This window comes from Tyto alba, unplaced genomic scaffold (genome assembly GCF_018691265.1).
Source record: "Tyto alba isolate M040663 unplaced genomic scaffold, T.alba_DEE_v4.0 Super-Scaffold_2, whole genome shotgun sequence".
Lineage (NCBI taxonomy): Eukaryota > Metazoa > Chordata > Aves > Strigiformes > Tytonidae > Tyto > Tyto alba.
The window spans coordinates 37966463-37980769 of NW_024881282.1; the positions used below are offsets into that span (position 1 = coordinate 37966463).

Sequence of the window (14307 nt, forward strand, 5' to 3'; positions counted from 1 at the left end):
GCTACCTGGAGGATGGAATTAAAAGTACAAAACCCGTTTTTGTCTTTATTTTCTTTTAATTAGTATGGCTGCAAGCAAAAAGAGAGCATTTTTCTTGAAGAACAAGGTGTAAAACCTCCTGCTCTCTGCTTCATAACAAGGTTTAAGGCTCTTGCCACAGTCTAGATATATTCCAGAGGGAATGAGAGTTTGATTTCTCCCATCTTTCCACTGGGTTCCTCTCCCCAAAATCTTCTGAAATTTTCCTTCTTCCAGAAGGCCAGCTGTCAACACTGGAAAGGCAACCAGAGAAGAGAGCAAAGTACAAGTCTGATCATAATTCAAAACAGAGTGAAGCAGAAGAACAGCCAGTGGCAACAAGTTACATCACCTCCACTGCAATGTATTGAGCAGCCAGCCTAAAGTACTCAAATCCTTTTAAGATAATTTTTTTAAGTGTGTGCTCGTTTAGGGGGGTCAATTCAATATGTATAGTAAATGAAATCCCTAAGGACAGAGCAAATGGGGAAAAAAAAAAAAAAAAAAAGAGTGATTTCTCTCATGTGACACATCTAAACCCATTTTACATTACTACGAGAGCCATTCTGAAGGTTGGATTTAAATGATAAAATGGTGATATATTAATCAAAAAATCTCTCAGGTTCCTGAGCTCAGAGCACAAGATGAATGGGTATGTGGGCAGGTGCAGCAAAGGGTTTGCACTTCTATTTTAAATCATGAAATGAATAAAATACGTCTAATAGGAATATGTACTTAAAACCGTATAAGCCTATCAACTTACCACAGAACGATGTGGTGGCCAACCTGCTTCTCTCCAGTGGAGGAGCCCACTTACTCCACATCCCATGGCAGGCTGGGTAGGTGACGCCCTGGCAGACATTTCACACATCATATGATTTGCTTTCACTGCATTCCTACTTCAAACAGTTGCTGATACTGTCTAACCTCTCTAGCTGTTTTTCACCATGGAATGATGTAGGAAGGGTTAAGTAAGCCTGGAAGAGTTCTGTTGTTTGGATATGAAGATGTCAAACTAATTTGGATAATCGCTTAAATGATAATGTGTTCTGGGGTAAAAGTAGATGACAAAAGTAAACTAAAATAGATCAGACTGAAGCATCAGAAACTTAAACATTTTATTTCTTTTTAAGTAAACTCTAAAATATAAATCTGCATGATGAAAAAAATGTCATTCTAAATATGAGTAACAAGTAAAAATGTAGATTGATCAGAAAAACTTGACCAAAAGATCTTATGATTTTTTAGAACTAAATCTCCAAAATGAAATTATGTATGAAAGGACCAAAATGGTGAGTGCTCCTACCTCCACCAGACCTTGCAGAATCCTTACAAACATCACACAACCATAATGCACTCTTGCTGCAGAAGGAATGAGCATGTTCAGTGTAGATGTTAGAAAGATAGCTGCTCCAAACACCCTATGGAAAAAAGCAACATGAAAGGGAATATCGTTATCGTCTACTTTTCAGAAGCAACACTGTTCTCAGGTGTAGTCACAGACAGATTCTCACATACCACTATCTTACCAACCCAAATACATATAAAGTCCCCTTATTGGCAAAAGGGGATAAATCTCCATATGGTCAATACATTTTCTTCTCTAAATGGGACAGAAGTTTTATACATACTTAAACAAAGGTGTTGGATTTTTCTTTGTGTCAGAAGAATAGATATGGGTATTGGTACTGGAGGCTAAGTTGTTTATATGAGTGCAGACCTGGGAGAAGCATTCTTATCCTGGGAAGTACTTAAATTCTGTTATATCGATAGGGTTTAATTTAAATCAGGGAAAATCTCGTTTAAATTCCTCTCTGAACATAGGCATGTGCTGGTTAGTTCCACTTGCTGCTGCCATAATGTATAACATGACTGCTTAAGATCAACTCATTTCCATCATCACTTCTCTAAATAACAGCTACAAATGTCCTTTGTGACTATGACATAGAAGGGGCATTTCTGCAAGATAACTTCTGTGAAAAACATGATGTAAACATTTTGTTACCCTGCTTGGGCAGAACACTTGCTGCATCTCAGCAGATGTCAGTCAAGGCTCTAAGTGCACCTGGGGCTCAGTGCCTTTGGGAAATCATTTGCAGCCTCCCAAATGTTATCATTCATTAGAGAAAGAGGCAACAGAAACCTCTGTGTAGTGGTAATGGATCCAAGCAACATCCCCGAAAGTCCAGACCAGTCAGAGTCCCTGGGGTAGCACTCAAAGCCTTGTCTGCCTCATTCACCACAGTCTGTTGGAACTGTTCCTAGCACGGACACAAGCTTTCCTATGTTTAACTGAAGAGTGGTGCACACTTACCACCCTGTGTCAATAATAACAGTGACACTAGACATGAAAGACAGCTGGACTACAGGGCAGTCATTTCAGTACATCACGGGCTGCAGGTTTGCCAGACACTGATGCTGCAGTGCAAGGGAAAAGCATCCCTGCGTGCTAAACTTGTGAAAGGACATCTAAGGAGCTCATTTGAAAACTGAGGCTGCTGCACCACAAAAAAAACGTCACTGGAAACCAAGAAGGAGACTGGGAAAAAACAGCTGGACCAATCGTTGAATTTACTACCATTAGTAGGAATGAGCTCTATTTGATTGATTAGATTTCATACACCTTCACATCTGACTGACTGAAACCTCAGGTTTCCTTTCTGTGCAACGAACAGAAAGTGCATCATGTACTCTCTGAATATCAAGAGTTTATTACGCCAGCATCTGTGGAAGATGATATACATGACAATCCTCTCAAAGATCCTGTTACAGCACTGAAAAAGATCAGAAGTGGTAGTAGGAGTTCTCCACAACTGCTAAGCACCATTTAAATTGAATGGACTACTACTAAACCTCAGTAGTTTACTGTCTTTGTGTTGTCTGCAATTCAAAGCAACCATGTCTGGCTCCCTTCAGACTGCCTTTGTCTGGGAGATCTTTCATTCTGCAGATAGAAAGTTGCAGCAGTTGGTGGCCCTGGGGACTACAGCACTTAGGACATGGGAGGTCAGCACAAAGCTGCCCTGTCTTGCTCCAAGACTCAAGGTAACAACCTGAGAATAATGCAGGCTCTTTTGTTCAAGGCCCTCAGCTCCTGACTGCACTGATGTGAGCTAGCAGCATGCCACTGTTTGTGGACCATAATTCATGTTCCTTTTTTAAACTACTCAAATTCAGTGTCGTTTAACAAGCCTTACATTGTCTTGTTATGCAAGTGGCATTTCAGAAAGACACACTAAGCTTCATTCTGATATATGAATGGTATTAGACAGATATCTGATCAGAAATCATATGATTTGGACAACAGCAGCATTTCTCTCCCTTTTGATTTTTCTGCCAAAGACATACACAGTTCTTATTATGCATAGCTGTTTATCATGCTCCACTTCAAAATATTTATTAATTTTTAAAACCTTTTGTTTCCATTCTTTTTTTTCTTTTCTTTTTTTTTTTTTTTTTTTTTAATAAAAATTAAAATTGTTTAAGTTTCAGTCTCTTTTTGAAAACTCATTCACAGGAAATATACTTCACTTCATTTTTTTAATCTGGTCTTACTACTTACAATAGGATTAATGGTAGTATTATAGTGCAAAGAATCTACAGTCAGAGATCAATACCATTTTATCTAAATTCTCTACACCTACTGACAAAACCAACAGTCTATGCCTAGACAGCTCATAATCTGAATGACAAGAAAGCACTCAACAGATGAACACAAAAGCAAAGAGGCTGGGTAGACTGGCAGAGAGAAGTGACAAAGAACTGGATTTATATAGAAAGCTGTCTGAAAATCTGAAGTAGAATACAAAGCTTATGATCATATCTTGACATTTTGGTGACTGCTTTCAAATCCAAGTAAACATTTAACTGAGAAATAAGTATTAGTTAGCTCTTTATTATGATCAGTGAAGAAAAGAGTTTTGCACCTTGCTTCTTGCCACTAATAGAAATATCATGTCTGTTATCATAATGCTATTGACAGTCTCGGGGAACAACAGCAAATTATGTAAATTAATAAGCACATGAAGGAATAAACCTTAAGAAGGAGAACTTATTTACTTATCCAAACAGCTCTGGAGACTGAGTTTCCAATCTCTGCTACTTCATTTAGTACCAACTCTTAATATGCCTAGATTGTAAATGCATCATTTATACTAACCACTTTCCTGCTACTATTTAAGAGGTTGAGTAGTGTTTCCACAAAGAGACAGCATCTTTCAAGGAGTTCACTGCCATTTATCCCAGAGAAGTTGGTCTTCACCATGACTAAAAGTATCCCAGTTCTTTTCAATTATTCGCATATTCTTCTCTCCTCACTGCTGTGATCCCCAGCCAGCTGCCACTTTGGGATCAAAACAGACATTTTTAGTGACAAACTCCTCTGACCAGCAGGGTGTTTTTACTAAAAAACAATATCAGGAGGTTCTTTATGTTTCATGTATCCTTGTCACCACCAAACAATGATGAAATTATGTTTAGATGCACATTTGAGGATAAGCAGCTAGTTAAAGGGATAGTGTCACTAAATGGTTCATGAACTTTTTGATGGAATGCAGACCTACACAAATTTGGACAAAGGTATAAAGCAAGTTACATGGTATTAGATGGTTTTGGTGCAAAACCACAAGGCACTCAATATTTTCAGCTGTTCTGAGACCCATTTGATTCCCACATTACTACAGATAATTATTTGCATTATAGAAGTTCCTGGGGTGGGGATGTCTATGTATGTTCAGGGTTGCACAGTGCTGAGCAGGTACAACAAACGGGTGACAGAAGAGTCTGTACCTAAGTCTGTAATGTCAGTAATACGATGGAATAATAAATCTCACTGCCAGAGTACAGCTGGGACAAAAGAAAGCATTTGTCTTTCTAGGGGTGGTGGGTTCACAGACTGGCCTCAAGTTTCCTGGTTTCCTGCCCCGGGTCTTAGAAAGTCACCCCTCTGAAACAGAAACTCGTCACCACTGGTGAATCTACCCAAGATGAAAATGCTTGAGGAAACAAGAAATAAAGCAAAAACATGGAATTAACCAGGCCTGTGGATCTTATTACCATGAACAGAAATTCTCTTTGAGCTCAGCTTTGGGGATACTGTTTCTCAGCAAATTCTACTCCTAAGCCCAGTTATGATAGTCAAATCCATAATGTGGTGTTGTACTACAGTATTAGATGAAGTCTGAAACTCTCGTGGGGACAGAAATACAGCCTTCTGTGCATATGCACAACATGTACCTAAGGAAATATCCTGCTGACAGAATACATTGCGTTACAGTGTAAACATGTTTGATTTTACTGTTTGCAAGAAAATTAAGGAAACAAAAGCCAAACTAATAATATTCTGAATTATTCAACCAACAGCATGCACATCTGTGTTCTGGGGCCCTTCTGCTGAAAAAGCTGGTGGCAAGATTAGAAAGGCTGGGGAAATGATTAAGCTTAGCTAATTTGTTTGGCTTATCCGGCAGATGGAAAAATACTCTGCTTAGGCAGTTTTGTGTGGTAGATAAATTAATAATTGAGGATGCTAGTAGTGTTGAAGAAGCAGTGCAAACTGAACTCTGAGTAACTTTTTTTTATGGACAGAGGGGAGTTGGGACTGACCTTCCAGGCAATTCTATGGGATGACTCTGTCCTGGAGTGGGAAGAACACCCAGGCAGTCTCGTAACCCCTATAGCTCTTAACAGAATTCAGAGAGCAAAGTAATTTGATTTTGGGGAAAACAATATAGAACTGGTCTTCAAGACCTTTTCCAATTCTGAAAGTGTTTGTAGGCAGGTCATGTGCTGTTTGAAGAGAATGAAATGAGTACCAACCACCTTTTTAATCTAAAGATCCCAAATACCCTTAACATGCACATCTCATGAGCTCATTCACAACCAGATCTCTTCAGACAATCTCCCTTTCTCTTTTGATCATGTTCCAAGCTCTGAGAACTTTTTGAAGTAAAGCCTCAAAACAAAGTTAACTTTGGCAAAATTAGCTACTGTTCTTACTCTAATTTTCAAAAGCAGTTGAATTAAAAAAAAAAAAAAATCAGCCCACAAATACGATGAGCATAGAAGAAATCTATAGGTGCTCTGAGTTCACCAAACAGAATTCATGAGGCTCTACTAGAAGTTCTAGGTAACCTTAATTACAGTCAGTACTGTATCTAGCCATAGCAAAGATATCTGTGCACTCAAGGATGGATTTGTGTCTTTAGAACACAAATATTTCTTTAATTCTTACGTGCCCAGCTTCAGTCCACAGGGAATTTTTAAAGCGGAAAGTCAAATTTTGTTGGAAAATTCTTGTTTGGTGTTATGCTAAAAAGCACTAAGACAACATCTGAAATGCTACAAACATTGTCTGAAGCACTAGGTATAATTTTCCTAAAGCTTTCCAGAAAGCATTATTGTTTAGAGAAGAATTGTGTAAGTATTTGAGATGAATAAGCTAAATTGGGAGAATGAGCCATAATGGACCCATAATGGAAATCTAGTCCCATTTTTGGTTATAGACATAAATACTGCACGTTCAGTTTCAGAAGTATTCCCAAAACACACTAATTCACTGTTTTGGTAATCATAATTTAAAGAGAATAAAACTGCCATCAGGCTGTAAAGCCTAATTCTTTTGATTATTCTTTTCTTACCTGTTAGCAGCCAATTTGTTTGAGATGAACCCTCCTGGAATTTGTGTCACAATGTAACCCCAGAAAAAAGAGCCATGAATGAGTCCAACCGTCTCTGGATCCCAGTTGAATTGGGCTTTCTGTAAAGGAAACAGAAAAAATGCTGTAAGATGAAGCATGCTCGTAGTAAGATAACCTCTGTTTGGAAGTCACGCAGAAGTCACCTCATCCTCCAATTCCAGGCAGCCTCTTTATGCTGGCTAGCATTGCTGAGCTTGAAACTCCCCAGTTAAGGGAAAAAGATGTCAGATTCCCATGTGAGATTATTGCTTTTGCTCTTAGCTTTCAGTCGGGCAGATAGGAGGGGGAAAGGTTTCAGCCAGAAGGCAGCTAATGCTGGACCTTCATCTTTGCCACTTGTCACTGCTTCTCACTGGGCTGCTTCGTCCTGAAACCCCTTTTTCAAGCCTGCTCAGTGTTATAGCAAGGACATGATGCCTTTCAATTGATATATCCATTTCCCCAAGATTATCAAATTTGCTTAGGTCTTTGGGGTTGGTCAGCTTCCTGATCAGGGTTATCCATGGTTCTCCTTGTCAGGGACAAACTCTGGCCATTAACCATCTTCATTAAGTGGCATGGGAGCAGAAAAAGGGGAGGGAGGGGTTGGAGAGGGGTAACACCTGAAGACAAAACAATCTGGAAATAAAACTAGATAACATTAGCTAGCTGACTAGTTTATCTTTTATTAAAAGTGATGCCAGTTGTAGGTCTAGATTTGGATACAGAAGACCAGTCACAGGTCGGTCGTAGATGGTTCCTAGCCAAAAATATCTGCAGCCAAGGGAAATACTTTCACCATACACCTCATCCTTGGATACTAAGCAGTTTCCATCTTCTCAAGGATCCTGAACAAGGATGTTCCTATTCTTTGATGACCCTGTTTGACATACCTTGCTCAGAGGAGGGATAGCCAAAGCCCAGGACAAAACATAGAAGAAGTGAAGAAAAGAAAGGTGGATCCAAGGTGCCCCTCCTGCCCTCCATTCTGGGAGGTCAGACAGGTCCTGGCTCAGTATAATCACACCAATGTGAGGTCAGTGTCAACTTTTTCTCCTTGAACTCTCAGTTCAGAAGAACTGGTTTGGAGCAAATTGAAACCATGATGTTTTGCTTCATGATCATTTTTATGCTAATCACACAGCAGGAAAAGGTGGCTAAGCATAATGTGAAGAAGCAGCACAGATGTCTTAGATTCAGAATTAAAACTGTCACTAAAACACTGCGGAAAAATGAAAACTAGAGGGATAAACCTTAACATCTTTTTTTTTTTTTTTTTTTCTGTATTACTTTCTACATGTAAAAAGGAGAACCAGTTTTCCCCAGTAGGTTGATTTTTTTTTTTCCCAAACTAGTCAACTAAAAAACAGCTCATCATTTGACCTGCAGGGAAAAGGATGACATTAATTAGTCAGACATCTTTACAGAGAACTAAAGGATTTCCCTCTCCATCAATATGCATTCTGACAATACACCCACTTTTCTCTGCTGAGTTATGTTTCTGTTTTAAATACCTAATTTTCTACTAGTGATTTCCAGCTTAGTTTCTAGGCAGTGTTAATTTCTGAAGGCAGAAACACCATGAGACGTGGAAAAAGTTCCTGTATCAGGAGGTGCTCATGCCCAGACAGAATAATTTGAGATTTGTGAGAGGAGTTTGTCCAAATTTCCTCAACCTACTTCATCTGAGCTTCCCAGCCTATGCAGGCACATTGTTTCTTTTGCTCGAGGGTGAGATACAAAACCATGACGTCCCAGCAGGATCACATGAAGCAGGAATTAGACTGAATAAATACAAATTCAGCAGCAAGTCTAAGCAGCAGGAGCTGATCAGAGGAGATTGAAGAAGAGGAAGAACTAGAATCACAGAATCATAGAATACCAGGTTGGAGTGGACCTCAAGGATCATCTGGTCCAGCCTTTCTCAGCAAAACTATGATCTAGTCAAGATGGCCCAGAACTCAGTCCAGACAAATCTTAAAAGTGTCGAGTGTTGGAGAATCCACCCCTTCGCTGGGGAGATTATTCCAATGGCTGATTGGTCTCACTGTGAAAAACTTTTCTCTTGTGAACAAACAGAATCTCCCCAGGAATAACTTGTACCCATTACCCCTCATATTTTCCATGTGACTCCTTGTAAAAAGGGAGTCTCCATCTTCTTTGTAGCCACCCTTTAAATCCTGGAACATGGTGATAAGGTCTTTCCTAAACCTTCTTTTCTCAGGGCTGAACAAACCCAGTTCTCTCAGCCTTTCCTCATATGGCAGGCTTTTCAGTCTCTTGATCATCTTTGCAGCCCTTCTCTGGACCCTGTCCAGCCTGTCCACATCTTTTTTGTATAGTGGGGACCAAAACTGAACACAGTATTCCAAGTGTGGCCTGACAAGCACTGAGAAGAGTGAGATAATAACTTCTTTATCTCTGCTGGTGATGCCCTTTTTGATGCAACTCGGCATCCTGTTGGCTTTCTTTGCCACTACAGCACACTAGTCACTCATATTGAGCTTGTCACCCACCAGGACCCCCAGGTCCCTTTCCACAGCGCTGCTCCCCAGTAGGAAACTTAATTCACTTTGGTAAATCTTTCTGGGGTTTACCGAGTCTTGTTTGATACTCTTGATACTTATTTGACACTCTACTTGATTGCTGGGAAGGGTTGAGAAAAACACTGAAGGACTGGCCATAGCATAATGTGGGAAAAGAAAGAAGATATACTTAATCCTCAACCCTAGATTCAAAAACATCATCTTTGATCTTTGCAGATCAATAGCTCCTCTGACCACAAGTCATGCAGCAGGCATATTTTGAACTTTGGAAATTTGTTATAGAAACTATCTGTAATTTTCTTTACCAAAAGTTAAAATAGCTGGTAGAAAAGATGATGAATAATTGCACAGCTTTTCACTCATCTCTAGAAACATGACAGAAGGTATCTACCTCTCTAGGAGATGTGGTTTGTTTTAGGGAATATGCTGACAAACAAAGGGTATCCATGGGCTGGGGGCAGCCTCCACTCACTGGGAGGGTCTGATGATACATTGTTCTTCTGTAGTGGCTTTTCTCCTAGACCTCAGCACAAGGGGAATCAAAAGGTAAGAGTCAATATTTGTGTCAATAATTTGTTAGCATAAAAATAACTAAAAGTATAAAAAAAATAAATCAACAAGTAGAGAAAATGTAAAGGTTCGACTCATAAAGGGACTCACGGTTTCTCAGTCCTATACCAAGGCAGGACTGGGGAAACTAAGCTGTGGATTGAACTTGCAGTTCCTTGAGTGCATTGTTAAAGGTTTGTAGACATCTGCTGTGAACCACATGCCATCTACTGCAAATTTGAAAATAGCTTGGCATCAAGCTCTGCATAGCTCTAGATAACAGTCCGCATTGTCAATAACCTGTAAAAGCCTGTTGCCTTATTGCTAGTGGCTACTTTAAGGTCTTGAAAGTCATCTACTGATCTGAATAGAGTGCAGCACTATGTACAGCAATTAATTCCTTCTGCAGCAGCTTCAGAGTGCACTTCCCTGAGAGATAGTAAATAGTAAAAGCTTCTGCCACCACAATAAAATTGGTCTACAACTGAAAGGGGGGTCTATCAGGGGCCTGATAGACATGCAAGTCAATTCAGTTCTCATTTTTGCTACTCACATCCTTTATGACATTGCAAATCCTCGGATCTTACAGATTTTTAATGTGACTTCAACACTTAAATAAGAATTAAGCACCTACACATCCAGGTGAATCGAGACTCATGTGTCTCCCTCAGTTTTTGATCTGTATGTACACAGTACTTCGATATGTGGCACTTCGATGATTTTGCAATGGGGTCTGCTCAGAACAGTGAAAGGAAGATTTTTTTCTCACCTGCAGCTCTGGTTTTCCATTAATGTAAACAGTGCTATTGTTCACCATTTCCACGATGGCAACGCCTAAGTTGCACCTAATTCCGAAGGAGATGCAAAAGCCCAGGCCGCTCATTATGGCAATGATGTAGCGCTTGGGCAGCCCGCAGCAGTGGCAATCGCACGGTGCTGGCTTGTGGGTGCTTGCCTGCACAGGCCGTCCCTCTTCCGTCAGCTCAATGTGATCCTCCTCTATGTTGGTGCCATCGATTTTCCTAAATGGATGAAGAAAGAGAAAATGGAAATGCCACATTGCCTCGGTAAAATTCGCTGAAATGTAGATGGGCAGTTACATGCTCCAGTCAGCTGCTAAATCATCTCCTTGTGAGGCCTTTGTGTCTTGGTGGTATGATGAGTTAATGCTGGGCAGGTTTTGAAAGGTTATCGTAGACTACACTTTCTCACGAACAACCTATAAAGTTTGTAATTCTGAGCTACCTAGCTGGATAGCTAGCTGGAGAAATTCACAGGCTATTCATGAGCATTATTATGAGACTTAAACCGAGCTCTGTTGTGATGAATTCTGCTGGCTGTTAGGAAAATACACATATGAAAAAATGAATCATAATTTCTAATTAGGTCCACTAAGCAGAGCTGGCAGTAGGTTTCAAGAAAAGGGCAAATACAGCACAAAGCATGATTTTGCTCAGCCAAAAACTCCCTGTGAATTTGTTTTCACATGTGAGACAAAAAGCAGGGCTATACTGAAAAGGGGAAAAGTCTCTGGTATCAGAGCCCCTACATAAGATGTAAAAGAGCCAGGCCCAGGCTTTCTCTGCCTGAAGGGATTTGAGGCCACATGTTCCCTCTCCAATAAAACATCCTCTCACCACAAGGACTTAGGTCCCTGCAAAGCGAACCCCTGCAACTCCTATTGTTGAACGTGTTTCCCTTTGTGTAAAATACTTAATATTAAATGAGATCTGAAGGAAGACAGCAATTTTCTGGGCTGCTGATTCATCAATCCTCAGCAGTGGAGGCTGAAAGGGCTTCGCCTGGGATCAAATTTGGTGTGGCAACTGCAGTGCAGTTGGGAGGAACTGGGAGGGAAGGTGCCAGGGATGAGGGGGTCTCCCATCTATTTGGGATAGGAGCAAATGGTACCCAGACATTTCAGCCTGTCAGAGGTTGCCCATCAGCTACCAGCTAGCGTCGGAGTGCGGCTCCTCCAGCTTTGAGTATCCAACCTTTCCTTTTTCTACAAGCATTCCAACTGAGAGATGCTTATTAAACAAAATGACACTCCATGTAATCTGGAATTGCATGACAGTGCAATTAAAAATTAATTTGGTCTCCAAATCTGATTTGAGCTGTTAACATCCTGCGCTGCACAACCAGGGAAAGTCTCTAGTAGGTAAGTTGAGGTGAGAAAGAACTGAACACACAGCCCTGGACTGGAACTAAATGCTTTTTTTCTAATATCCTTTCTTCCCATGCAATTATTTTAAATGCAGAATATGGGGTTTAGACATGCTGAAACACTTAAACACATGATTAGCTGTGAATACATGACTAGCCCACTGAACACTACCCATGAGCTTAAGGTTAAATGTTTACTAAAAGGAGGCATTGATCAGCAGCTACGTCATGAAGCCTTTCAGTTTTGGCATTGTTCTCAAGCAATGAGCTCAGGATCCAACTCCTTTTGTGTCTGCCTTGGATTTTCTCTCAGTGCTGTGAAAATATGAACAGTTACTTAATCTAAAGGAAGCCCAGCTTGCCATATAAAATGATAAAATTATTTCATTCACTCTTTTCTGATAAGAAGCAACTTATTTCCTTCTTTCACACATCTGGCTGAGTGTATTTGAAATTTAATACACTTCTGGATATAAAGAAATGTTGACAGAACATACATGGATGGGCTATACCTGTCTGATCTACACAGTAGCTCGTTGGGTCTTTTGGGAGAACCCTGTTGGTTGAATCACAGCTTTCTCCAGTTGCTCTAAATCTAACGTACTACCCATAATTTAACAGATAGTACTCTCTCTATACTAAAGGTTTTGGAAATACAGTTGGTAAGTATGGCTTCCAGGACCAGTTCCTGTGGACTTATATATATATTTCCAATATGAAGTTTAATTTTAAAATCTCTGTATTTCTACGCTTTAGAGCTATAGGCTAACTGGTGCATCATTTGCTATATTATTCCTTTCTACCTCATATCATAAAACCATTACTTTAGCCTTAGTCTTAGCAAAAAGAAAAAAAGCGTGTTACAAACCATCAGCTCACATTTCCAAGAAACACTAGAATCAGAGAATTTGGGGCCAGAAGGGAACTCCTCGGATTATTTGATTTAATCCCTTGCTCAAAGCAGTGCTAACTGCAAAGTTAGATCATTAGCTCATTGTCAGGCTGGAGGGGAGACTTTGCATTACAGCAAGGTAACACAGGAAATGTGATATTACTGTGGTGTTATTGAAGGTGATTGAGATCTTATGATTCACTGGCAGGGAAACAGCATTTGTTAGTGAAATGAGAGTACAGAAGGTAATGCAGTCAGGCACTTTAAAAAGAAGACACCATATATTTCATGCTCTGTGTGCTAATATAGGTAGGTGTAAACTGAATAAAATATCAGAAATAAAGACCTCAGGAAGTGAAAAGACAATAGAATAATTATTTTTGAGAACTGTTCTCATCTAGAAAGAGTTATTTACAAAGCAAAAGTAGTAATCTGATTGTCTTCCTCTAACATAATCTAAGAGATTGATTGAATTAAATCAAAGCACAATTTCAGGAAGTGAAAGGACAATTGAATAATTATTTTTGAGAACTGTTGTCATCTCAAAAAAGTTATTAACAAACCAAAAGGAGTAATTTAATTGTCTTCCTCTAACATAGTCTAAGATATACATTGAATTAAATCAAAGCACAATTTCTCAAATTTTTATACATTTACCAGTCTCTCTATTTATAAGAGAGACATTAGGCTTTAATTGGTGCATTATTTTGGACAGCTGGCAAAGATTAGACACATCATGCAAAGCCAAAACATCTGTTCCTATCTGGACATTTTCATCTGGCTGTCAATTCAGATAGGCATGAAAACATCCTTCTGCTCCTAATTCACTGTTAGAAGTGGTAATCCAGGACTAGCACTATGGGCCAACATTGCTTCTGCAGAGAAATTAATTGTTTTACTATTGTATTCAACTACTCATTAATAAAAACAAGTTGAGGACTGATCCATGCATGACCCCAAATCCACACAGTATATTTCATATCCCCAAAGCTTAATGTTAACCCTACTATAGCAGATTTGTCTTAGAGAAAACTATTTTGCCATAGCATACCAAAAATGGAGCCAGGATAAAGCATTAGCAGTGCAGACATTCACAGAGCTGGTGTTTGACCTAAATTTTTGGCTTTATTTTATTGAACAGGTATATAATGAAGGTATGATAATTCCACTAAAAGATCTTCCAATTAATTCATATATTTTGGTAGTGCCATTGAAAATTGTCACTTGTTGTACACCAATGATTTAGAGGAAAACTGCTTCAAAGCCAGTGCTCTCTAATTGTCTAACTGATGCAGGAGAGCATTTTGCTGCATGGGAACTGTTCAGTCCTAACATCTATCGGCTTCCTTTTTTCAGCAAACATACAACACTTGGCAAGTAAGAAGAGCTAAGCTATTTGAAGATATCTGCGTCCATGTTCTGTGCCCAAATGTCATAGTAACTGTATGCAAAATATTTC

General features: G+C 39.5%; 1 protein-coding gene across 1 annotated transcript in view; it reads right to left on the minus strand.

Annotated features, from left to right (window-relative positions):
• SLC17A8 (solute carrier family 17 member 8) overlaps positions 1–14307 on the minus strand; it is a 30352-nt gene that overhangs the window by 12503 nt on the left and 3542 nt on the right. Inside the window, exons 3-6 of the mRNA XM_033010193.2 lie at positions 10560–10812; positions 6657–6775; positions 1325–1439; positions 782–869 (exon numbers count right to left, since the gene is read on the minus strand). Coding sequence (XP_032866084.2) covers positions 782–869; positions 1325–1439; positions 6657–6775; positions 10560–10812 — 575 coding nt within the window. The remainder of the gene's footprint in view (positions 1–781; positions 870–1324; positions 1440–6656; positions 6776–10559; positions 10813–14307) is intronic.